This window comes from Salminus brasiliensis, chromosome 3, assembly GCF_030463535.1.
Source record: "Salminus brasiliensis chromosome 3, fSalBra1.hap2, whole genome shotgun sequence".
Taxonomy (NCBI): Eukaryota; Metazoa; Chordata; class Actinopteri; order Characiformes; family Bryconidae; genus Salminus; species Salminus brasiliensis.
This window is the reverse complement of record NC_132880.1, coordinates 10,560,710-10,586,956: the sequence shown is the minus strand read 5'-3', so window position 1 is coordinate 10,586,956 and position 26,247 is coordinate 10,560,710. Positions and strand designations below refer to the sequence as shown.

The following is a 26,247-nucleotide window of genomic DNA, read 5'->3' as shown; positions in this document are numbered from 1 at the left end:
GGTGTCATTAACAGACATTATTCACAGACGGCAGTAGAAAGGAGTGTTCTCAGAAAATCACAGAACTGTTTGACATTGGTGTTTTGACTGCTTTTAAACAGTTTCTCCTCCACATGAATTTCCATTTTTTTTGCCCATGCCACCAACGCAACCCCAGTTTTGCTGAACTTGTGCAATGTCAAAGATATTATATTCTATCCTATTATATTCTATTACAGTCACGTGGGAAATGCACTCCCACCATGGCTTTACTCTAGAATTATAGTTGTTTAGAAAGAAAACTATTGCAGAAACTATTGCATTTTACAGGCAGGATTACTGCATGCCTTTCTCTGGTTTTAGAGCAGTGTAGTCAAAACCGAGAGGAGTAAGCTAATGCACACGCATTATAGAAACATTCACAAAACTATTAAATACGTATTTCACATTAGTGGTTGCCAAAACACAAAAGCTACCGTTCAGAATGTGAACAGTCAGACAAGATTTATATATATATATATATATATATATATATATGATATTAAACACACTATAAAGAGTCATTTAAAATGTTGGCTAACTAACTAAATAAATCAGTCCAGAATGTCTAATTATATATATATATATATATATATATATATGTATATAATGTATAAATATATCATGTGGCTGCATCATTTATACAAACACAAAGTTTGGAAATGGGACCAATATCAGGCAAAACACAGCATTTACACACTCTGATAGGATTGGTGGGGGGGGGGGGGGGGGGGGGGGTTAACAGCTGAAGAGAATTAGGTACAGCTAGTAGGTTCAGATACCCTTAGAGCCTGCAGCCTTCCATCTAACATCGACTTTGCTGATCTCCAGCTTTCTCAACCTCAGTATACTGTGGACTAACCATCTTCTGATAGTAAAGAATATGGAGTAAAAAATAAGGAACGTGCTGTGCCGAGAAGCTTTCCAACCAGCAGGTCCAAGATTTGAACACTCCAACTACATGATTCATGCTACTCTACCATCCTGCTGCTCTGAGCATGGGGGAGGGAAGAAAAATAGTTCACAGAGTTCACTTTTCTCTTTCTTTTTCCCAGCCAGCAGTGAGAAGAAAGAATGAGGTTAAGAAATAAGAGAGAGATAGTGAAGAACAAAAAAATGAGGAAGAGGAGAAATTAGGGATTTAAAACAAGACAGTGAGATAGTGAAGAATACAATGAAGATAATGAGGAAGAGGAGGAATGAGAGGGTAAAAATAAGAGTGAGATAGTGTAGAATAAAACAAAGAAAATAAAGAAGAGGAAGGATGAGGGGTTAAGCAATAAAAAGAAAAGACAGAGAGAGAAAGTGAAGAAAAAAAGAGTGGGGAATGCACCTTATCTTCATTCGGTGGGGTTAGTCTGTAATTAATCAGGACTGTGTGAGTTTGAAGAGGAGCTTATGGGGTGTTGAAACAGTGGCGTGAGAGAGAAAGAGAGGGAGAGAGAGAACACTTAAAAAAGACAACTACTGTCTAATGTTCTCTGTTTAAGTGGTACATGGACATATGCCAATATTCTGTAATTTGGAATTCAATATTCTATATTAATTACTGCAGTTTAACACTGCAGTCAAACAAGTAGAAGTTTCACTACGTGCGAGCTACAGGAGGAGGGAGGGGCAGCCCAGAACTTTTTCCTTCATCAAAAAAGCACAGCTGACCCACATTGGAGCCGGAGGAAATGCAAGAAATCATGAATCAGTGTTTTGCTATCAAAAAGGAGGTGTGTAATAATTAAAAGAAGGACAATGGTGGAGGATGAACACACGTAATTGGCATTTACAGTTATGTGAAAAAAAATGAGGACACTCCATGATATGTCTCTTTCATATATTTAAACAGAGAAAGAGGTAATATAGATACATGAATATAATATTATATGATTTTGTTATATGAAGTCTGAAACTGTTTGCTGTTTGTTATATTTGTTATTACAAAGTATAAAAAAAAAACTCAATGGATGTATAAAGCTCAAGTTGTCTGCTTCCAGGCTATAGCTATGTAATGTTAAATCTGCTTTACCGGCGCAATCATAACATGGGAAAAGTCTTTGGGGTACTAGTAGAAATTAGCCATATTGTAGCAATGGAGGAACAATACAATTTCCACATTAAGCACTGTTATGTCACACATAACTCACACATGACCCTGCACTGATTCTTGATGCATTTGGTGGATTTAAAAGTGTCATGCAGTAAATTAGTGGTCTCTGATGGTAACAACCAAAGCCCTGGAAAAACGTAAATGCTCTATGATTAGTGTACACTGTTATTAAATTAACCAGTAAACCTAATTTACTTTTACAAACTGGTGGGGCTATTCTTTGGTATCAGAAGCCACAGGCTGTTTAAGGGGTTAAGGTCTTGTCCTTACAAATGCTTTTTCTAAAATACATTACACTGGCAGGTGAATGTAGTATCAGCAATTAGTCTTGCCTTACTGGAGCCTAGCCTATTAAGACTCTGGTAAGGCAGGGCTAATTGCTGATACTACATTCACCTGCCAGTGTAATGTATTTTAGTAGCATTTATGATTCCTGCCTGTTCTCCCCTGCCTGTTCTCTCAGGCAGGAATCAGAAATGCTACTAAAATACATTACAATGGCAGGTGAATGTAGTATCAGCAATTAGCCCTGCCTTACTTGAGCCTAGTCTTTCAAGACTCCAGTATGGCAGGGCTAATTGCTGATGCCATTGTAATGTATTTAGTAGCATTTCTTCGGCATTATCTCCTATGTGTGTTTATAACAAAAAAATACATCCATATTGTGGATAAAGAAAGAAATACATCCTAATAATACCTTAGTATAAAGATGGACTTAATATGTACAGTATATTGTTATTTCAATAATGAATTAATATGATGTCACTACTAGAGTCGTTGTATAGCAATTTTACTTTTTAAATGCAAAACATCAGCATATGTGTCAGCCCTGCGACGCCGCCCGGGGTACAAAGGAAGCAAACGCAGATGCCTCGGCGCCGAGAATTACTCTTGCGATGCCAAGCTGTAAGGTTGGCTTCACGTTCAGGAGACTTCTAGGGAGGTCTACGAGTTCAAATAGTATATGCTCTATCGGAGCGGTTTCACGTTCAGGAGTTCACTGTCTGGTTCACCGGTTGGTCACCAGGGAGATTTGGCGTCCGGTTCCCTTGCACCCTAGTCGAGTAAGTTCATCAGCGCCTGACGAGCGCGGTTTTGGGGTGAGGCTTTTGTTTGCTAGTTTCATTGGTTCTTTTGCGTTCTAGCCTTCCTCCCCCCGTTTGATTTGTCCCCTCTCGCTTTGCTCCCGGACTACTTTCCAGCCTCAGGTGGTTTTCCAGGTTAAGCCCCATTTCAGTTGTCACCTGTTTGTTTTCTGTTTCTGTTTATTGGACCCTGTACTTTGCTGCCTCATTTTGTTTGTGTTTTGTCGTTTTGTGTGGTCATTAAAGACTCTTTCCCTGCATTGCTCTGTCCCTGCGAGTGTTCCCTGTCTCGCCTAGCCAGCATGACAGAATTCTTGGCCGACACCCTCCGAACAGCGGGGATGGCCGCCTTGGATCACGCTGTTCACGCCCAAGGTCGATTCTTGGGGCAGCAGCAACACACTCTGTTGAGCGTGTCAGAGACTGTTGGCCACCTGGCGCAGCAACAGGTGGGCCAGCAGCACCAAGTCACCCAACTAGTGGGTGACGTTCAGGGGCTCACGAATCTAGTAAAGACTTCGTTGGAGCCTGCTAGCTCTCCCAGTCCCGTCTACACACCCCATAGCGCGTATCCGGTTGGCAAACCGGATACGTACAGTGGCAATCCGGAACTTTGCGGAACTTTTCTTGCTTCAGTGCGAGAACTCTCCGACCGGCACTGACCAGGTGAAGATCGCCTTTATAGTATCCCGGCTCGCAGTCATGCCGTATGGCCTAGCCAACGCCCCCTCCGTCTTCCAGTCATTCATCAATGACGTCCTGAAGGACTACCTCGGACGATTCGTGGTGGTCTTTCTGGACGACATACTGGTGTACTCCCCCGACCTGGTCACCCATGTGCGCCACGTCCACCTGGTCCTGGCGAGACTCAGGTCCCACCAGCTGTTTGTTAAATTAGAGAAGTGTGTGTTCCACGTGCCGGAGATACCTTTTCTGGGTTACATTATCAGCGAGCGGGGGGTTCTTATGGATCAGGCAAAGGTTCAGGCGGTCCTGGATTGGCCGACACCAGGCTCGGTCAAGGAAGTACAGAGCTTTCTAGGGTTTGCAAACTTCTACAGGAGGTTCATTAGAGACTTCAGTAGTTTGGCAGCGCCCATCACGTCATTGCTTAAGGGAGCCCCGCAGCGCATCACTTGGACGCCGGCCGCAGAGGACTCGTTCCAAGCACGTCGGCCCCATTGTTGCGACACCCCGATCCCCGTAGGCCGTTCGTGGTGGAGGTGGATGCCTCCAGTACAGGTGTGGGGGCCGTCCTGTCACAAAGACAGGAGGTAAGCGACCGCTTACACCCCATTGCGTTTTATTCTAAGAAGCTCACAGGAGCAGAGAAGAACTACGGGGTAGGGGATCGGGAGCTCCTGGCGGTTAAGATGGCGCTGTCCGAGTGGCGTCATTGGTTGGAGGGAGCTGCCCACCCATTCCTAGTACTTACTGACCATAAGAACCTCGAGTATCTCCGGCAAGCTAAGTGTCTGAACCCCAGGCAAGCCAGGTGGTCCCTGTTTTTCGCCAGGTTCCAGTTTCACATCACGTACAGATGTGACGGGCTAGCCTCGTTCAGAGCGGATAGGAGTGCGGCTCTGTCAGGGGAGACCCGCGGAGGAGGCGCTCCAGCTCCAGCTTACACACCCCTCATCAGACGCTCCAGACCAGTTCAGAAGCAGGTGAGAACCTGGCCGGCAGGAGCCATCTCTGCCCTTCAGGACTGTTTTGAGTGCACTGCATGGGACATGTTTAGGGAGGCTGCGACAGAAGGCGACTCTGTTAACTTGGAGGAGTACACAGCATCAGTCACTGGCTACATCAGTAAGTGTATTGATGATGTCACTGTCTCCAAGACCATCACCACACGCCCAAATCAGAAGCCGTGGATGACTCCTGAGGTGCGTGCGCTACTGAGGACCCGCGACTCGGCCTTCAGAGTGGGTGACAAGGCGGCCCTAAGGAAAGCAAGAGCCAAATTGTCACGAGCCATCCGAGTGGCAAAGCGCGCACACTCCCAGAGAATCCACAACCACTATAAGGACACTGGTGACACACGACGCATGTGGCAGGGCATCCAGGAAATCACAAACTACAGGACAATGCCACCGTCCTGTGACAGTGATGCCTTCCTCCCCGATGCCCTGAACGATTTTTATGCACGGTTTGAGGCACAGAACAACACGTTGGTGAGAAAGACCACACCCAAGCCGGACGAGCAGGTGTTGTGCCTGACTGCAGTGGACGTGAGGAAAACTCTGCGCAGAGTCAACCCACGGAAAGCTGCAGGACCAGACAACATCCCCGGCAGAGTGCTCAGAGAGTGTGCAGACCAGTTGACAGATGTTCTCACGGACATCTTCAACGTCTCCCTGCGCAGCTCCACTGTCCCAACGTGCCTCAAGACCACCACCATCGTCCCCGTGCCGAAGAAGTCCACGGTGTCCTGCCTCAATGACTACCCTCCCATAGCTCTCACGCCCATCATCATGAAGTGCTTCGAGAGGTTAGTCATGAGGAACATCAAGAACCAACTGCCCTCTTCATTGGACCCCCTGCAATTTGCATATCGTCCCAACCGCTCCACGGACGATGCCATCACCACCACCCTTCATCTCTCCCTTACCCACCTGGAGAAGAAGGACACCTACGTCAGAATGCTGTTCATAGACTTCAGTTCAGCATTCAACACCATCATCCCACAGAACCTCACGAGGAAGTTAAGCCTGCTGGGCCTCAACACCCCCCTCTGCAACTGGATCCTGGACTTCCTGACAGGAAGGCCCCAGTTAGTCCGGTTCGGAGACAGCAGCTCCAGCACCATCACCATGAACACTGGGGCACCTCAGGGCAGTGTACTGAGTCCTCTGCTGTTCACCCTGCTGACTCATGACTGTGTTGCGAAACACAGTTCTAACAGCATCATAAAGTTCGCCGATGATACAACTGTGCTGGGTCTCATCAGCAAAGGCGACGAGTCAGCATACAGAGAGGAGGTGCAGCAGCTGACAGACTGGTGTACAGTCAACAACCTTCGCTGGAATGTAGAGAAGACCAAGGAAATGGTTGTTGACTTCAGGAAATCAAGACCGGACCACTCTCCGCTTAACATCAACGGCTCCTCTGTGGAGATCGTTAAGAGCACGTTCCTTGGTGTCCACCTAGCGGAGAACCTCACCTGGTCCCTGAACACCAGCTCTACAGCCAAGAAAGCCCAACAGCGTCTCTACTTCCTCCGGAAGCTGAGAAAGGCCCGTCTCCCTCCACCCATCCTCACCCTCTTCTATAGGGGAACCATAGAGAGCATCCTAAGCAGCTGCATCACTGCCTGGTTTGGGACCTGCACAGCCTCTGACCGCAAGTCCCTCCAACGCATTGTGAGGACAGCTGAGAAGATCATGGGAGTCTCTCTCCCCTCCGTCATGGACATTTACACCACCCGCTGCATCCGCAAAGCAACCAGCATTGTGGATGACTCCACCCACCCTTCACACAGACTGTTCTCCCTCCTGCGATCAGGAAGAAGGTACCGCAGCATCCGGTCCAACACGACCAGACTCTGCAATAGCTTCTTCCCCCAAGCCATCAGACTCAACACAACTCAACTTCTGAACTGACATCTTTCTGGTACATGTACACTCTCCCTCTCTCTCTCTTTCCAACCATTTCCCCAGATAACATGGGAAGCATTTTTTGCACAAGCATTTGCACTAATAACTTTACTACCTCACTGGACTCTATTTATCGCACATTGCACAACTTGCACACTACAGTCATTATTTATTATCCTCTGTCTGTACTGTGTTGTTCTGTCCGCACTTGTTTGTTTGTTTGTGTTGCACTTGTGTCTTGTATGCACTGTCTATGTTGCACCATGGTCCTGGAGGAACGTTGTTTCGTTTCACTGTGTACTCTGTATGTAGTTGAAATGACAATAAACCCACTTGACTTGACTACAGGCCGGGCTCCCGTAACACTAAGGCGGACGCCCTCTCCCGCATCCACCAAACGGCGGAGGGGGGGGAGGTCGACCCGGTACCCTTATTATCACCTTCTGTCTCAGTCGCAGCGATTTAATGGGACCTAGATACGGAGATAGCCGAGGCGCTTTCCCGCACTGTCGTTCCTGCGGTGTGCCCCCCAGACAAAGTCTACGTACCGAGCACGTTCCGGGAGAGGCTCATTGGTTGGGCCCACGCCTCTCCAACGGCCGGCCACCCAGGTGAGACCCGTACTTTCCACCTACTGGCAGCCAAGTACTGGTGGGAAGGGATGCGGGCAGACATTCACCGTATAATCGCTTCATGTAGCACCTGCGCCCTGTGCAAAACCCCCAAGACGCTCCCTTCGGGGAAGCTCATGCCTCCGCCCATCCCCGACCGCCCGTGGTCTCACCTGCCGGTGGACTTTGTCACGGATCTGCCCGAATCCGGGGGTTACACGTGGTGATGACGGTGGTGGATCGTTTCTCAAGGGGGGTTAGGTTCATCCCGTTCCCTACGTTGCCCACAGCCATGCAGGCAGCCCAAGCCCTGGTAGACCACGTCCTCCGGAATTTCGGAATCCCGGAGGACATAGTATCAGACAGAGGGGCCCAGTTCACATCCCGGGTGTGGGGTGCGTTTTGCGAGCACCTGGGGGTGAGTAAGTCTTTCCTCAGGATACCACCCTCAGACCAATGGCCAGTGCAAGCGCACTAACCAGGAGCTGGGGAAGTCATGACTACCCCAGCGACTGGTCGCGGTATCTGGTTTGGGCCGAGATGGCACCTTGCTGAGGTGCACGACCACTGGCCTCACCCCCTATCAGTGTATGTTAGGCTACCAACCCCTGTTGGCCCCTTGGACTGCTGCGGAGACCCAGGTACCAGCAGTCGATGCATGTATGCGCCGCAGCGAAGCCATCTGGGCCAAGACCCATCAGCACATCCAGACTTTCCTGCGGTGCTACAAGACACAGGCCGATCGGAAGCGTGGGGAGACCCCGTCATATGCGCCTGGAGATCGCGTATGGGTCTCCACACGGGACATTGGCAGCTAAGTACATGGGTCCATTCGAGGTTGTCAAGCACATCAACGAGGTTTCTGTTAAGGTTCGTTTACCCCCGCACTCACGTATACATCCTGTGTTTCATGTGTCGCAGCTCAAGTCTGTGGTGTCTGGGCCCCTGGACGAGGCCACCTCGGCGGACACGCCGCTGGAGCCTGTAGAGGTGGAAGGGACTCCCACTTACACGGTCCGGCAAGTACTGGACTCCCGACGGCGCAGGGGCCGACTGCAGTATCTGCTGGACTGGGAAGGGTATGGTCTGGAGGAACGCTCCTGGGAACCGGCTAGTAACGTCCTGGACCCGGCATTGGTCCAGGAGTTCCTTGAACGCTGTCCGGACAAGCCGGCTCCCAGGCCTCGCAGTCACCCCAAGAAGTCGCGGGCCACCGCCCGTGGAGGGCTCTCCAGTCGGCAGGTGCTATGGCCTGCTTAATCAAAAGAGGCCAGTCACATAAGCTACAGTTACCCATCAAAGGAGGTGGCACTGTCTAAAGAAGGCTGGATAATGCTTGTGTTGCTCTTTGATCTGAAGCACTCTCCCTCTCTCTGCAGTTGTCTGCTGGTACCTCTTCTTCACTCTGCAGTCAGCTTCTATCTCAGTCTCTCTTTCTTGGCCTGAACACACACCCTTTGGCTCTGCGCAACTGGCAATTAGATGGCTTTTGAAATGCGACACTGCCAAAGGTCTACAGAAGATAAAAAACGTCGCAAACCATCTCTAGAGGTCTTCTGCCAGAGGATGATCAGGGTTCAAGGACTTTTAAGATATCCACTTGTTTGTAGATCTGATGCACACAATATGACCACCTGCTCATCCAACATTTCTTCTGAGGGCAAGTGATATTAACCCTTTGCTGCAGTAATAGCCTACTCTTTTATCAAGGTATTGATTGCATTCAGCTACAAGAGAATTTGTGAATGTCAGATACTGACATTGGGTGATTAGTCACAAACGCCACTCCAACGCATCCAAGTGTCAGTGATAAATATTTTTAAATAGTTTTAAAAATTCAAACTTCAAAATGCATTAAAATACTGGGTGAAACTCCACCATTATTGGATGCAGCTCAATCATCCATCAATCCAAAGAATGCAGCCCCTCCAGCTGATGCCTGGCATTGAGTACAGTGACAATAGGCTCATGAACAGCTGATTCAGTGCATCCCATTCTATTAGTAGTGCTTCTAGTTTTTTTTACAGAGATTATACAAGTGGTATGTGAGCAGCTCAACACTTGTGGCAGGTGGGTGAACTTTAAGGTAACTGAATTTACTAATTAATAATTAAAGGCAGTGTCTGAATATCTTTGGACATCCAATGTATTTTTAGAGTAGGTCAAGTCAGGCGGGGTTGTAGGTAGCACTGCGGCTTGGGCTATTCATTGGCAAATGCAGCTTTGCACTCCCAAGCAAAGCACTTAACCTCAAGCACCTCCGTCACCTCAATTCCTTTTCCCAAACGAAAATACATTCTCAATGTGTTTTCCCGTCCAAGATAACGGTAAAACAGATTTTCCATGAAAGCACTAAATGATAGTGACGGCTCAGTACAGACACATACTAGTTAAATATTAAGTGAGGTTACATCACTTCTTACATAAGCCAATAAAACGGTTTAAATTGTTAAAAGTTCTTAAATATTCACATATTCAATGTTTGGGCCATCACGGGTCACTTCTTCCGTTTGGGATACTTAGTGTTTTTCACTGGACGAGGATGGAACAGGTCTATTTAGGCAAAATCCAAGAATACTATTTATTATGGCTCAGCAATAGTGATTACATTCAAATCTGATTATCTGTTGAAACTGTTGATTCTTAGCAGGGTTAAGGTTTGGTTTATGATTATGTTTAGGGGATGGGTTGAACTTAAAGCTGAAGTTAGGTTTAGTGTCAGGGTTAAATTTATTAATAATATATAAAATAATATATAATAAAATAATATGCCTTTTTCTGTACTTGTAAAATACACTGAAATTCTTTTCTATGTACAGTGAGTCCAAGAAGTATTTGATCCCTTGCTGATTTTCTTCGTTGGCCCACTAATAAAGACATGATCATTCTATACTTTTAATGGTAGATGTATTCTTACATGGAGAGACAGAATATTAAAAAGAAAATCCAGAAAATAAATCTAAGGAATATATATTAATTGATTTGTATTTCATGGAGTGAAATAAGTATTTGATCCCTTAGTATTCATTAGCAGTTCTGGCTTTTACAGACCAGTTAGACACTCCCAATCAACTTGTTACCTGACCTGAAGCCACCTGTTCTCACTAATCACTTGTGTGAAAAACACCTGTCCACAGAATCAGACAGATCACACAGATTTCAAGTCTCCAACATGGGTAAAACCAAAGAGCTGTCACAGGACCTCAGAGTCAGAATTGTTGACCTTCACAAAGCTGGAATGGGCTACAAAAAGATTAGTAAGGTGTTGGATGTGAAAGTAACAACTATTGGTGCAATTATCAGAAAGTTTAAAGAGTATAACATGACAATCAACAGACCTCGGCCCGGTGCTCCAAAGAAGATTTCGCCTCGTGGGGTGGCAATGATGCTGAGAACAGTCAGAAATCGTCCTGCAACCACTCGGCAGGAGTTAGCAAATGACCTGAAGGCAGCTGGGATCACAGTTTGCAAGGAAACAATTGGCAACACTTTGCGCAACAATGGATTCACATCCTGCAGTGCCCGAAAGGTACCCCTGCTGAAGAGAGCACATGTGGAGGCGCGCCTCAAGTATGCCAATGATCATTTGAAAGATGAACCAAGTTATTGGGAGAAGGTTTTGTGGTCAGACGAGACCAAAATTGAACTTTTTGGCCTCAACTCCACCCGCCATGTGTGGAGGAAGAAAAATGCTGCCTATGACCCCAAGAACACTGTGCCCACCGTCAAGCATGGAGGTGGAAGCATAATGTTTTGGGGGTGTTTCTCTGCCAAGGGTACAGGGCTACTTCACCGCATCACTGGGAAGATGGATGGAGCCATGTGCCGCACAATCCTGAGGGACAACCTCCTCCCCTCTGCCAGGGATCTGAAAATGGGCCGTGGTTGGGTCTTCCAACATGATAACGACCCTAAACATACAGCAAAGGCAACAAAGGATTGGCTCAAGAAAAATCACATTAAGGTCATGGAGTGGCCCAGCCAGTCGCCAGACCTCAATCCGATCGAAAATCTATGGAGGGAGCTGAAGGTCAGAGTTGCCAAGCGACAGCCCACCAACCTTCATGATTTAGAGAGGATCTGCAAAGAAGAGTGGGCCAAAATTCCCCCTGGTGTGTGTGCTAAACTTGTGGTTAACTACAACAAACGTCTCACCGCTGTGCTTGCAAACAAAGGCTTTGCCACTAAGTATTGAGTGTGTTTGGCAAGAGGGATCAAATACTTATTTTCCTCATTGAAATACAAATTAATTAAAATATATTCTTTAAAATTATATTCTGGATTTTTGTCTTGATATTCTGTCTCTCCATGTTAGAATATATCTACCATTAAAAGTGCAGAAGGATAGTGTCTTTATTAGTGGGCAAACAAAGAAAGTCAGCAAGGGATCAAATACTTCTTGGACTCACTGTATATCCCAGCTAAGAAAGTCATGGTCAGATTGTAGGGTCAGCCATGCTACGGTACAGCAGAGAGTTCAAGGGTCTTTCTCAAGGGCCCAAGAGTCGCAGCATAGTGCACTTGGGTATCGAAGCCACAACCCTGTGTTCAATAATCCAGAGCTCCAAGCACTGAGCCACTACTGTGAATTAATACATTTTTTTCTAGAGTTCTGTTGCAAAACTAGATTTAGGTAAACAGTAGTTGCAAATCTAGCTCAGCATCTGTGGGTTTAGAAAGTACACTGGTAAAGTAAGCATTGATTAACAGGTCAAATTAGGAATGATTTGGCACTAATTTAGCTGTGAATGAAAACAAAATGTGTTCGCCTTTAATCAACACACAAAGGGTTTGATTTTACACTTACAGTTTCGTTTCAAGACTTGCAAATTTGACAGAGTAAGAAACTGTCAAAAAGGTTGATAAGCATTTACCTATAACTAAGATCAATGAATCATTTTTTAAACTATTAGTTAATCTTCTACTCACTTAACTACTCACAGTAACAGAAACCAGAGGTGTCTAAACTTTTGCATGCGCCTACTTAAACTGCCCACATTTGAAGAAACATCTATTCCATATGCTTCCTTAGTACTGGTACAGTAAAAGAACATCCTATATACCTGACAAAGTTGGTTTTAATTGGACAGTTTTGATCCAATGTCTTATAGTTATGGGAAACCAAACAGAAAACCAACATATTATTTATTTACTGTTCATGTATTTTCTTTCAGAATCAATTTGACAATACAATTTGATGCAAATAGTAAATGGCTAATACTACAATTATCTGGAAAACTCTATTATATCTATAATATAATGCCCATTATTTATTAGATATAATATTGCAAAAAAAAAAAAAGCTGAAATGAAAAGCAATATCATCAAATATTAATAGGATGGTATACTCAGCCTAGAACTGCTGTCCATATCATTAGCCTAAGCTACAATCATAACAATGAAAGCTTTATTATTCTTTTTTAACACTGTACTCTAAAAAGCCCACAAAGACAGCGCTGATAACAATAAGAACAGGATAACAACGACAAGGGAAAAAAAACAATATTAAGAAGAAAGAATAAGTGTGACTGGGTTATAATTTTGAGATGGATGTGAAGTTCTGTTCAGCATTCCAGTAACTGACAGCCCTTAATGTTTGTCCCTGGTTTGACTGCTTTAATGGAAAAATGTGTAGTGGGTGTGGGGGGCTGGTTACACAGTCACGTGAAAGACAAAGTACACCCTCTTTGAATTCCATGATTTTGTGTATCAGGACATAATTAAAAGGAAAAGGTCTTAAAATTAAGTAAATACATCCTCAGATGAACAAAAACATATGGCTGATTTCACTGTGTCATTACTGATTTAAAATTAATTATCTAGGACAAAGCCAAAATGCAGAATCAGTGTGTGAATTATTAAGTGCACCCTCGCTGCTTCCATAGGAATTAAGAACATAAATAGCAGCCAGGTGCTGGTAGTCAAATGCTTTTGATTAACTGATCATGAGCAGGTGTGACCATCTTTATAAAACAGAAGATTTGGCAGTTTGCTGGTCTGGAGCATTCAGGTATGTGTTAACACAGTGCTAAAGAGGAAAGACATCAGCAATTATCTTATAGCAATTGTTGCTGCCCAACAATCAGGGAAAGGGTTATAAGGACAATTCCAAACAATCATTCGACAGTGAGAAAAATATTTCTCAAGTGGGAAACATTTATGCTGCCAATCTTCCCAGCACTGGGCGTTCCAGCAAATTCACTCCAAGTTCAAACCATGTAATGCTCAAAGATTGAGTTAAATGCTGGTTAAATGTTCAAGTCCATGACAGTACAATTAGAAAAGAGTCAAGTATGGCTTGTTTGGAAGGGTTTACAGGGGAAATTCGCAGTATACCAAAGTATTTAAGAGAGACCATCTATGCAACTGCTAAAGCTTGGACAGAATTGGGCCATGCAACAAGACAATGATCCTAAGCACACCAGCAAATCTACAATAAAATGACTGAAAAAAGAAAAGAATCAAGGTGTTGCAATGGGCCAGTCAAAGTCTCGACTTCAACCCAACTGAAATGCTGTGGCAGGACCTTGCCAGAGCTGTGCATAAACAAATCCCCGCAAGCCTCAATGAACCAAAGCAACGTTGTAAAGAAGAGTAGGTCAAAATTCCTCCAGAACAGAGACTGAAGTTATTACAAGCTTAAAGGCTTCTGAATCATGAAGATTGCTCATTATTTGTCACCCATATTGGCTTCATTTTTGTTAAATAAATAATGACATAGTGGAATCTGTTGTGTAGTGTTCATCTGAGGTTATTACCTAATTTAAAGACTTGTCCTGATAGGTAAAATCATAGAATTCATACAGGGTGTCCTTTGTTTTTCAGATGACTGTGTGTTGCAATTGAGATTAGGTCCTTTCACAAAATATTGGAAAACAATTGAAAAAATGGGATGTAACCCAAGTGTATCGTCGTTTAAAATCTCTGCAACATAAATAATAACTAATTACATACATAAGAAAATAAAATCAGATGGATTATCCATGCACTACGCGCAACAGTAAGATCCGTAGATTTTTAGTTCTTAGAGTTTAAAAGTTCTCAAAAGAATTCCAATTTTCTGGCAAATGTTTGATGCTTTAGGCTTTAAAAGGTTATTTAACCACCTGAACAGTTAGTAGGTATGTATGAGGTAGGCATGAAGTATTATGCATTATAAAGTATTATGTGGTCTTTGATGTCAATGCTGTAGCATGTCTATGAAATATGCAAGATTGAGGTCTATACAGCAAGTTCATGTTATTTTTTAGTGTATAAAAGCGTGGCACATTATTCATACAAGAAACCTGTGACTAAGGTAGTAAAACAACACTTACATGCTTCCCTACTTTACTGCAGAACACTGTCATACAAGCACAATGCCTGCATTTGGCCGGCAGCAGTAGCAATATGCGAGCTCCCACTGTGTATTCATATCATGACCCACTGAGTGAAATGGTTACTGAGGTGTTAGATTAACACTGAGGCATGCATTCTGTCACGGAGGCATGGCCTCAGGTGTGTAAACACAGCAGATAAAAAGCTCAGTTACCTTTCCGGGCAATCCGGATGCAGTTGATCCGAGTCTCCTGTGAACACAGAGAAAAACAGAAGGTTATCGGAGCTGTTTCACGGAAACACAATGCTAATCATTAATAGTGTAATACCACACGTATGCAGACATGCTTAATAGCAGGGCTGCTTGAAGCAGTGTTATGTAACCTTCTATTAAAGGAATCAGTTTTTCAGCTCAATCTCTACGTGCCACATTTGTATTGTACTGTATCAGTGTAAGTATATTATTACTTCATTTATAAACAGGGCAACACCATCTTGAAAATGATTTTTGCAGTCAGCTAAGAAACTTTCAATTCTTGTTTTGTGCCACCGTACTTCTTTCCAACACGCAACAAGCTTGATTAGCTGTTGCTTCTGAAATTTGGGGTAAGGAAGCAGAAAAGGTTATCTTCTCATGACTCTCCCCATGAATGTCATGGTTGTGCAGTAGAATTCCACTCAATTCAATTCAACTTTACTAATACTAAATTACTAAATGAAACTAATACACAGTCGTACAGTATTAGTAGAGTAAGAACAATAGACAACAATAGTTACAATAGTTACTGGACCAATAAGTAAACTGTAATGAATGTTAGCAATTACAACCGGGTGTTTTTGTGCATAAATGGAAGAGCACAGTTTGTTCATGTGTAGTAGTATGTGGAGGAAGATTAGATCTGGTGTTTGTAAACTGCATCACAGGAAGAGTGTACAGTGCAGTTTAGCGTTCTGCATAGAGGGTATATTGCAAAAGTAGAGAAAACAGTACACTGAAGTACAGTACACCAAAGTAGAGAACAAGTACAGTAGAAGGAGTTCCAATAAAAGTGCAACGTGCATAGTGCTTAGTTTTAAAGTTACTTAAACCTCATGGAGTGAGATTAGCATGGCTGCTGTACATTAGGCCCAAAGGCGCAGTAACTAAAACAGCCTGCTTGATTCTGGGGGAAAAAGAAATATGAACATATGAAACTATACAATGTGCCAAATTAAACATCATTAAAGGAACTGGGGGAAGTGATAAACATTCATAATGAATGTAGGATAAAGACCCTTTAAAAGCTCAATTATGGTCTAATGTAGGAATGTTAGTGTTTGCTTGCTTCAGTTTGCTTAGAAATAAATCAACAAGTTGGCAATGGCTTTTTAAATCAGGACAGGATCTCTTCTTTAGGGATTAAGAATAATAAATAAAAAAAAAACAAAAACAAAAAAAAAAAACATGACAATAAAAAATTCCTGAAACTGGGTCAACCTGCCTTCCAATCCATTTCCCCAACACACACACGAACATAGGCACACATGCAGAGTGTGAGAGAGACATATTATCAAATTAAGATTTACAGATGTGAAATTGGGCTTTATGGGACAATTATGCAAATGCTTGCACCTAGATTGGAGTCAAGACCCCTCTCCCCTAAACTGCTGTTAAATTACCTTTTTAATTGAAATTCAGTTTCAAGTTGATTCCACCTTCCTGCCCCTCTCTCACACGTGCAGAGATGACATATTTACCCGCTCAAACGTCTTATTAAAAACAGCCAGGACCCCGGCGCCACACGTGCTCTGCTGTCCTCTGTCAAGATTGCCGATCCCGCTGCGCCGCTAAAAACCATACAGGCTGTGGTGGGAACAATGAGGCATGCGGGTCACGTAACACATTCGTTTACGGAGGCGAGCTCAGGATGGCAAGGTCCAGTGAGTTTTCCAATACTTCTGGTCAATATTCAGAATGGAAACGTGTCTGTCTGTCAACTCAAGGACATGATTGACTATTGTGCATCTGAGATGAATTAGATGGGGCGGTGTGAGGGGGGTGGGGAGGGGTGTGAGGAAGGTGGGGGGGGGAGACAGTAGGCATCTCTGCTGGCATCCTTTCATTTCTGCTCACATTTTATTCTACCACGCTCATCCCAACCATATGTCTTTCAAGCTAAGTTGAGTCAAAGTAATTACCGCTGAAATTCAGGCGAAGCAAGGCCTACGTCGTTGTCGAGCTACACCTAATTATCCAGAATAATTGTCAAAATAATATGCCTCTCCCCTCTTCTTTTAAGTCAGCGCGGCCAAGCGATCAGCGTGACGCGAGCCGAAATGACTTACAGCAGCTGATTGAGATGAAAATGTGCGCAAGGCAGATAAACAATAACCTGAATGCATTTGAATAATCTCACGGCGGAATGGACTTCTTATGAACTGTAAGTGAAATGTCTGAGAGATCCTTCAGCGCTTTCGAGTGAGTGCTTATTTACGAACAATCACACACTCATAATATCCAATTATACCAGAAATATTCCACACGCACACACATACACACGCACACAAAAAAAAATCCAGTAAACGGAACAAGGCGGAACAAGAGAGAGTTTTGTTTTATAGGCCACTGAGAGAGGCGGCCTAAACCGAGTCAAGAGCAGACCAAAGAAGAGTGCGTGTTAAGGTTTTTTCCTCTCTTGCGTCTACGTTCTGTTTTTCACGGGGCATAAATCAATAGCCGCACTGCTTTAGAGGAGTAGAAAGAGGTGGGAGTTATTTCAACTGACAAGTGCAGAGAGGCAGTGACTTCACCATGCTCTCTCTCTTTCTCTCCCTGCGTACCCGAAAAGTGTCTACATACAGAGCCTACCTGCAATACCATGCTCTCAGCCTCGCGCTCTCATCATCATGCGTCATCAGCTCCGGATAGGTTAGGAAGCTTGCGATTTTTAACATGGGTTGCTTCTTGTGCCTTGTGTTCTTGCCTGACGTCATCTTCCATTGACCAAGTTACATTTCAATACATTTACATCACAAATGCATCTACCCAGAATGCTTAAAGTTCCAGGATGCGTTCTCTATCTGCCTTAAAAACTGAGGACAAGGCAAGACTATATTCACCATTTGTTTTTGGACACGGATGAAATTTGTGTGGTTAGTGAACACACACAAGTAATCAAATACACACAGTGACTGTGAGCACATGTGCCCAGAGTGGTTGGCAGCCATAGCTGCAGCACTCGGGTAGCAGAGAGGGTGAAAGGCCTTTTTTATAGGCCCATCGGTTGCAGCTTGCCGAGCCCCAGTATCGAACCCACAACCCTGTCATCAATAGCCCATTGCTCTAACTGCTGAGTCACCACTAGCCATGGATGCATCTGTTGGTAACTTGCCGATAAGAATGGAATGGAAACACCCAGCATTCATTACGAATTCAATGGTGATGCAATTGCAGAAGATGCTGGTCAGACTCATAACTGTAGATTTCTTGTATTAGGTTGCGGTAATGCACCTTACATGCACCTGGTTCTGCTTTCATGAGGTGAGAAATGGGAAGTAAGGTTGTCAGATCTTTTATTTGATACAATCATTGATCGTTTATTCTGTTATGTTGTGAAGTTCGTATATACTGCAGTGGTAACTTTAGTTAAGCTGGTTAGCTGTGAATAATAGGGACTCTAATCAGCTGGGCTCATTGTATTGCGCAATAGCAAGTATACAGCATATCTTAAATGTTGTCCCCAGTCCTTGGGAGCACGTTCAAGTCTGAGAGCGTGGGAGAGCCTTTAATCCTAATGGTTGTGATGGACCCAGCATGAACTGGCTGAGTGGTGATTCTAAAGCTGTTTTCATTATACTGGAGCATAGAAATATTGTACAAATTTAATACATGTTAATGTTGAAGTACAGTTTAAACATTTACCATTACCCAGATCTTCAGGGGTTCTTTAGTAAAGGCAATTTCATGCTTAAATTGCTCATTTGCATGGTACAATTGTTTCTTAGACTGATGGAGAATGTGTTGTATATAGTTCTATATAGCACGCAAAGGGATTCTACTACTGTTACGATGTCAGGCTTGTAAAAAACAAAATGTTAAGCATGTAATTCATTTTAAGATAAATCAGGGTTGCGCCACATGACATTTTGTAAGGTCACATCCAATTCATCTGGATAAAAAATGCTAAAATTTTGAATATGAATGTATGTGTACACAACAAAACAACTGCAATATGTACTATTATATTTACTATTTTAAAATTGGCTTGGCAAAAATTCTTGTTGTCAGTGTTGACACCTGATTTTATGCATTGCACAGCTGTCGGATGATTGGCTAATTGGATCATCGCATGAATAAGTAGTTGTACAGGTCTTCCAGGTTCCAAGTTGACAAACAATTAACAAATAGCTTATCAACATGTTTATTTAGACTGGTTTTAACTGTGTAATATATTGCAGCAGTAAAGAGAGCATTAATGTGTTACTGCCATAACTTTATGAATGGGCAATTCATTTTGCCTGCTGTATCTTTGTTACTGATGAGTTTCATGGATCTATTAACAGAATGCTGTAATAAGCTGTAAAAAGAATGTTTATACATTCAATGAATGGAATGAATGCTGCTGAAAACTGAGTGATTATAAGTAAATGTGTAAATGGCTTTTTCTGACACCATAATGACTTTTTGTTTTTACAAGCTTGGTCACACTGTATTGTGGGAAGAAGATGGTTTTCTAAGGGTATATATACCCTTTAAGGAAGACTGCATTAACATATCTGTGCATGTCCTAGATATACCAACAACCCAGTTTATCATTGTTTTCATTCAGACTGCTTTGACTAAAAACAACCGCTTAAAAAATGTGTTTGTTGCTAAAACAATGCATGTATATTTACAAGTTCAGCAAATAAAGTTCAGCTTAAAGTTTTTGGCATTTTCATGTCTTTCGGGATCATCAGTCAGCAAAAGAATCTGAAGAAAATACTATATATTTTCAATATTAACACAGCTCCATTAGCATCTAAATATCAATAAGATTATTATTAGCTTAATCAGAAGAATCTGAATCTGCCTAAGTACATCCAACATTTGGAAACCAGACACTAACAAAAAAGTGCACCTGCGAAGGAAGTTACTGTGGGGTCATGAATGATCTCTAAGAAGCTAAAGTGTTAAAGACTGAAGACAAAGAGAAATGGCACCTAGCACCGCTAATACTGGTCTATGTGGTGCAATGGCAAGCAAGGCAACACTGAAACGTGGACAAGAAAGGAGTTTTGAGGTCAGATTCCAATCTATATTCAAAGCCTCACGTGTGGTGCAAGTGTAATACTATCTGTATCCCACTGAACAGCTTGCTTTCTGCAGTGTGCTGGTCTCAGCAGCAAGTAATTGGAGTGCCTCTCCTCTGCGAGGAATGAACTATTTAGGATTATGGGGGGGTGGGAAGCTGTATCAGGATAACTTTTGAGTTGGGTGAAAAACTCAAGGCAGGCTGAACATTCTACTTTCAGAAGCCTAGCTGTTCCACAGCCCAGACACAGTAGGAACCGAATAATTGCACCAGCTTGAATATTAAAAAGGGGACAGAGAGACCCAGTCATTATATTGACTGGAGTTCCATCGACAACCTGTCACACGGCTTAGAAACCGCAGTCCATAAGTCACAACGTCCAGGTAACTGCAGCTAGCTGGGGCAAATTGAGCGTGAAGAACGGCAAAATGTCAAATCCATCCCATCTCATTGCGTGAAGGTGGTAGATGTTTATGCAAAAGAATTGAAGCAGTCAGAATGGCAAAGCTGATTATAGAGTGCTAAATCTGATGACACACAGCAAGTTCCAGCCAATAACTCCTTTTTAGTTTAAAAAGTGTAGTCAAAAAGAAAAAAGTGTGCTAATATTAAAACATTTTTGACCACCCTATGAATAAATAATTAAATGTAAATTAAAAGGAAACCCAAAGAAACATCATAGGCCACCAGTAATCTGATCTACAACACATAACACACACACTAATTTACACCTTATCTAGCTCTGGCATGTGAACAAAAAGGAAAAGAAATAAAACCAGGATGTGTTACCGACTTCACAATAGATCTGTAAAGTCATACCTCCAGCTAATGACTGACAAAGAGGCTTTGTGTGAACTCTTCCTTCATACACCTTCTCGTTCAGGAGTTAATGAGATTCAGTGGGACCAATTTACTCCTATTAACCAAACAAGCATGGTCAATTTATCCGAAACTCTTTGGCAGTTTGATGACGTGACTCATACTGAAGGTGAAGAGAACTTTGCAACTTGCAAATAGAAAGCCATTCAACCTGATCTTATTTAGCATACTTGTTCAATTTGCTGCAGCACTGATTCATGCAACACTGGAGCTCTGTGTCTGTGTTAAGTGTCATTTTAATGTGATGGATTGGCCAAAGTGTACATTTATTTATAAACAGGATTGCCATCAACAAGAGAATGAAGAATGTAAAGAGAGTTATATGCCTGTGTGACCTGTGCATGCAAAGCAGTGTGTAAACTGTATGGTAAGGTTTTGTTAATTTGTATAGTGTACAGTAGATCAGACTGTGTCCTGAACCAAGTTAACAAGTCTGCATGACCTTAGTGAAGACATGGATGCAGTTTGAATGGGTTAGAAGACCCGTAGTGTGAGGGCATGTGCAACGATCAGCATAAACATTAATACCATTGACAGGTGAAGTGAAAAACCTGATTTATGTTCCTCTACAGTGGCATATGTTAAAGGGTTGGATATATTAGACAGCAAGTGAACAGTCAGTTCCTAAAGGTGGTGCACTGAAAGCAGAAAAAAATGGTCAAGCATAGAGATCCACTTTAATAAGGGCCAAATTGTGATCTCCAAAACATCAGGCCACCTGCTGCTAACGTCTTGGTGCCAGATACCAAGAATGCCAAGAATGCTCACATCTGCTGTGGCGGATAAGAGGGACCTATGTAACATTAGGTATTAATGTTATAGCTGTAAATTTGCTAGTCTGCTAGCATTCTAAAACTTGTTTTAGGGCAGCAATAACCTTTATATCATAATCATAGAGCTAATTAGTAAGAAACTAGAGCTGTGTTTCTGTTCTCTGTGACCTATTAACACAACCAAAATGAAATGTACATAATTGGAGGTAAAGGGAAAATTGTGTATATAACATTTTTGGGAGACTGAAAAGAAGAAGAGCTGTTTAGGATTACTGGGACACACCCATTAGCCACTCACCCCTCTAAAGTTGCTGGCAGCCTGGAAGTAGATAAGGTAATTCTTGCTGGGATCCAGAGGAGTGTTCCAGTAGCCATTGTAGGTGTGGTTGTCTCCAACGGTGAAGGGAGTGGCCTCTGGCAGGCTACTAGGAGGGAGCTCTGCAGTATAGTAATGAGAAGGCGTGCCTCCTGCTCTACCTAGCGCTTCGCTTTGGGATGAGGGAGCTGGGAAGCAGTCTTGGTGACCCAGCTCTCTCCTCTTCACCTGCCGTGATCCGTCCTCTTCCACCACCACCACATGGTAGGTGCTGCGGAGAGCAAACAATAGCTATCTGCAACACATACTGAGCTAGTGTTTGTGGTGTTTATGCAGCTGATACTTAAATAAGAACTAGAAAAAACATTGTGATTTTCTGAACCCTGAAATACAAAAACAAGGATACATGGTAAAGAAATGAAGCTCGTGTTGCTCTGTAGCATATGATAATGTACAGCATTTCTTATAATTAGGGATGCACTGATACCACTTTTTCCTTTTTGATACCAATATCGATGTCAGATTTTCAGATATCTGCCGATACAGAGCACCGATACCAATACCAACATGACTTAAATACTTGATAGATGGCCATAAATCCTGATAATCCTTAAAAAGAACAGCATGTACTGGTTGAGTAAAAGTTTCAGAGCTATGAAACAATCAAAATCGACACAATGCAGTAAGCAAGTAGGGAAGCACAATCTTGCTATGCTCGACCAAACTGCTTTTTTTTGGTGTTTAAAATTCACGTTTCATTAAAAAGGAAACTCTGTCTCTGTGTAATAAGATGCTAAACTTCTGTGTGTGGCCTTAAAATAAGCTGCTTAAACTCAACTTCTGGTTTTAGAATCAAAAACACCAAATGCTAAAAGTTCCATTAAATGTCTGTTTAATGGTAATGTCTATGTCAGACTGCCTGTTTACTGGTTGTTTAAATGTTTATTTCATTAAGTATGCAAAAAAGTACAGCGTCAGTAAGCTTTATGGTATCAGTTCTCTCTATTGCAGATACCGAAACTGTGTGTAAGTACAAGTATCGGCGCCGATACTGATAAAGGTTAAAGGATAAAGGTAAAAGGATAAAGGTGCACGTATTCGTCACTGTACAGTGTGGACTGTACAGCGAAATGTGTCCTCCGCATTTAACCCATCTGGTAGTGAACACACACTCACACACACACACGTGTTAGGGGCAGTGAGTACACACACACACCCAGAGCGGTGGGCAGCCAACTCCAGCGCCCGGGGAGCAGAGAGGGTAAAGGGCCTTGCTCAAGGGCCCAACAGTGGCAGCTTGCCGAGCCCGGGAATCGAACCCACAACCCTGTTATCGATATCCCGGCGCTCTAACCGCTGAGCCACCACTGCCCCACAGGGTGGGCCATTTATATGGATACACCTAAATAAAATGGGAATGGTTGGTGATATTAACACCACCATGGTGCACCATCTTTCTGGAAAAACTCAGGGAACGTGCCAGCTTCAGTGCATAAAGAGGGAAACACATCATCATGTAGCAATTTCAAATATCCAGTGGCCTTGAGGTTTCCATTGATGAAGAATGGCCCCACTATCTGAAGGCAATTGCCTATGCTGTGAAGATACGAGATGTGCAGCACCTGAAAATACGGATGCTGGAAGCCTGTGCTAGCATTTCTTCTGCGGTGTTGCTATCAGCATGTGAAGAGTGGGAGAAGAGGGTTGCATTGACAATCCAACACAATGGGCAGCACTTTGAACACAATTTATAAGTGGTCAGAAACTTGTAAATAAAGTTACGTTAAAACCAAGCACACCGTTGTTTTTCTTGTGAAATTCTCAAAAAGATGTGTCACATGACCCTCTTCCCATTGAAAAAAACTAAAGTTGGATCCAAAATGGCCAACTTCAAAATGGCCACCATGGTCACCACCCATCTTAAAAAGTTTCCCCCCTCCCATATACTAATGTGCCACAAACAGGAAGTTAATATCACCAACCATTCCCATTTTATTTAGGTGTATCCATATAAATGGCCCACCCTGTAGTATCTGTATCGGTGCAACACTAGTTGTAATATATAAAATTCCCTAATATTCACCATATCAAGGCTGTCATATAAAACCTTGTACCTTCAAAATGGCAGCTTTACAGGAGAAGCAAAAGACTTTTTGCAAAAGACAGGCAAAAAAACTTTTGATGGAAGTTGATGTAAAGCAACCAATATTAATATGTTTGTTACATATATACATATATTTATTTACTTATCCATATCCACCAATCTATATATTATGCACATGCTACATTTATGATAATAATATATTTTGAAATATATGCCCAATTCTTAATGATATATGAGCATATAGGGCCAAATATCAGATCTCTGTACGGGAAGAAATATAGATCAGTCAGAAATTGTTTGGTGTCCAAATTTCTTCATTAGCTTAGTGCTGGTGCTACAAGGCTATGAGCTAACACTAGAAGCAAAAGGTGACCCAAATCATTTCTGTAAACACATGTAATGCATGTAGTTTAGGACACAGTACATGTTAGCAGTACAGGTTATTTTCCTCAATACAGAGTTTTCACCAAATCATTCTTTTAATTTTGAAATGTAAAGTTTAGCAGGGGAAATGCTGGAGAGCTAGTATGCCAGTTGTGGGTGAGAAGTAAGATTCTGTATAAAGTAAACAGATATAACAGTTCTTACTTCCATACATGAATCTATGTACATTAATCAGCTAAACATGTTACACCAAAGGTCATGTTGGTGCAACTAAAATGCTAGACTTGACCATGGCCGTTTCTTAACTAGTAAACTAGAACAATTGTGATTCATAAAGAGAACTCGCATTCTTTGTATGTACAGTGTGTGCAGAATTATTAGGCAAGTTGTATTTAAGAGGATTCTTTTAATTATTGAACAACAACTATGTTCTCAATCAACCCAAAAGACTCATAAATATCAAAGCTTAATATTTTTGGAAGTTGGAGTGTTTTTTTTTTTTTAAAGATTTGGCTATCTTAGGAGGATATCTGTTTGTGCAGGTAACTATTACTGTGCAGAATTATTAGGCAACTTAATAAAAAACAAATATATACCAATCTCACTTGTTTATTTTCACCAGGTAAACCAATATAACAACATTTAGAAATAAACATTTCTGACATTAAAAAACAAAACCAAAAACAAATCAGTGACCAATATAGCTTTCTTTACGATGACACTCAAAAGCCTTCCATCCATAGATTCTGTCAGTTGCTTGATCTGTTCAGACACTGTTCAGAGAGGTGTACTGTTTTCCCTTCCTGTAGATCTCATATTTCATTAGGGACCACATGTTCTCTATAGGGTTCAGATCAGGTAAACAAGGGGGCCATTTCATAATTTTTTCATCTTTTAGACCCTTACTGGTCAGCCACGCTGTGGAGTGTTTGGATGCCTGTGATGGAGCATTGTCCTGCATGAAAATCATGTTTTTCTTTCTGTACCACTGCTTGAAGAAGGTGTCTTCCAGAAACTGGCAGTAGGTCTGGTAGTTGAGCTTCACTCCATCCTCAACCCAAAAAGGTCCCACAAGTTCATCTTTGATGATACCAGTACCCCACCTCCACCTTGCTGACGTCTGAGTCGGAATGCTCTCTGCCCATCCATCTCGGCCCATCCATCTGGCCCATCAAGAGTCACTCGCATTTCATCAGTCCATAAAACCAAAAAATCAGTCTTAAGATATTTCTTGGCCCAGTCTTGACGTTTTATCTTATGTTTCTTGTTCAAAGGTTGTCGTTTTTCAGCCTTCCTTACCTTGGCCATGTCCCTGAGTATCGCACACCTTGTGCTTTTTGATACTCCAGTAACGTTGCAGCTCTAAAATGTGGCAAAACGTGGCAAATGGCATCTTGGCAGCTTCACGCTTGATTTTCCTCAATTCATGGGCAGTTATTTTGCGTCTTTTTTTTGTCAACATGTTTCTTGCGACCCTGTTGGCTATTTGCCATGAAACACTTGATTGTTCGGTGATCACACTTCAAAAGTTTGGCAATTTCAAGACTGCTGCATCCCTCTGCAAGACATCTCACAATTGTTTACTTTTCAGAGTCCGTCAAATCTCTCTTCTGACCCATTTTGCCAAAGGAAAGGAAGTTGCCTAATAATTAAGCACACCTTATATAGGGTGTTGATGTCATTAGACCACACCCCTTCTCATTACAGAGATGCACATCACCTGATTTACTTGATTGGTAGTTGGCTTTCAAGCCTATAGAGCTTGGAGCAGGACAACATGTATAAAAAGG

At 42.7% G+C, this 26,247-nt stretch overlaps 1 protein-coding gene across 2 annotated transcripts in view; it reads right to left on the bottom strand.

The window, feature by feature from the left end:
- Positions 1–26,247, bottom strand: part of ptprua (protein tyrosine phosphatase receptor type Ua) — a 313,419-nt gene that overhangs the window by 58,454 nt on the left and 228,718 nt on the right. For both annotated transcript variants that reach the window (XM_072675423.1, XM_072675424.1), the window contains exons 12-13: positions 21,952–22,240; positions 14,943–14,979 (exon numbers count right to left, since the gene is read on the bottom strand). In XM_072675423.1, the coding sequence (XP_072531524.1) occupies positions 14,943–14,979; positions 21,952–22,240 (326 nt within the window). The remainder of the gene's footprint in view (positions 1–14,942; positions 14,980–21,951; positions 22,241–26,247) is intronic.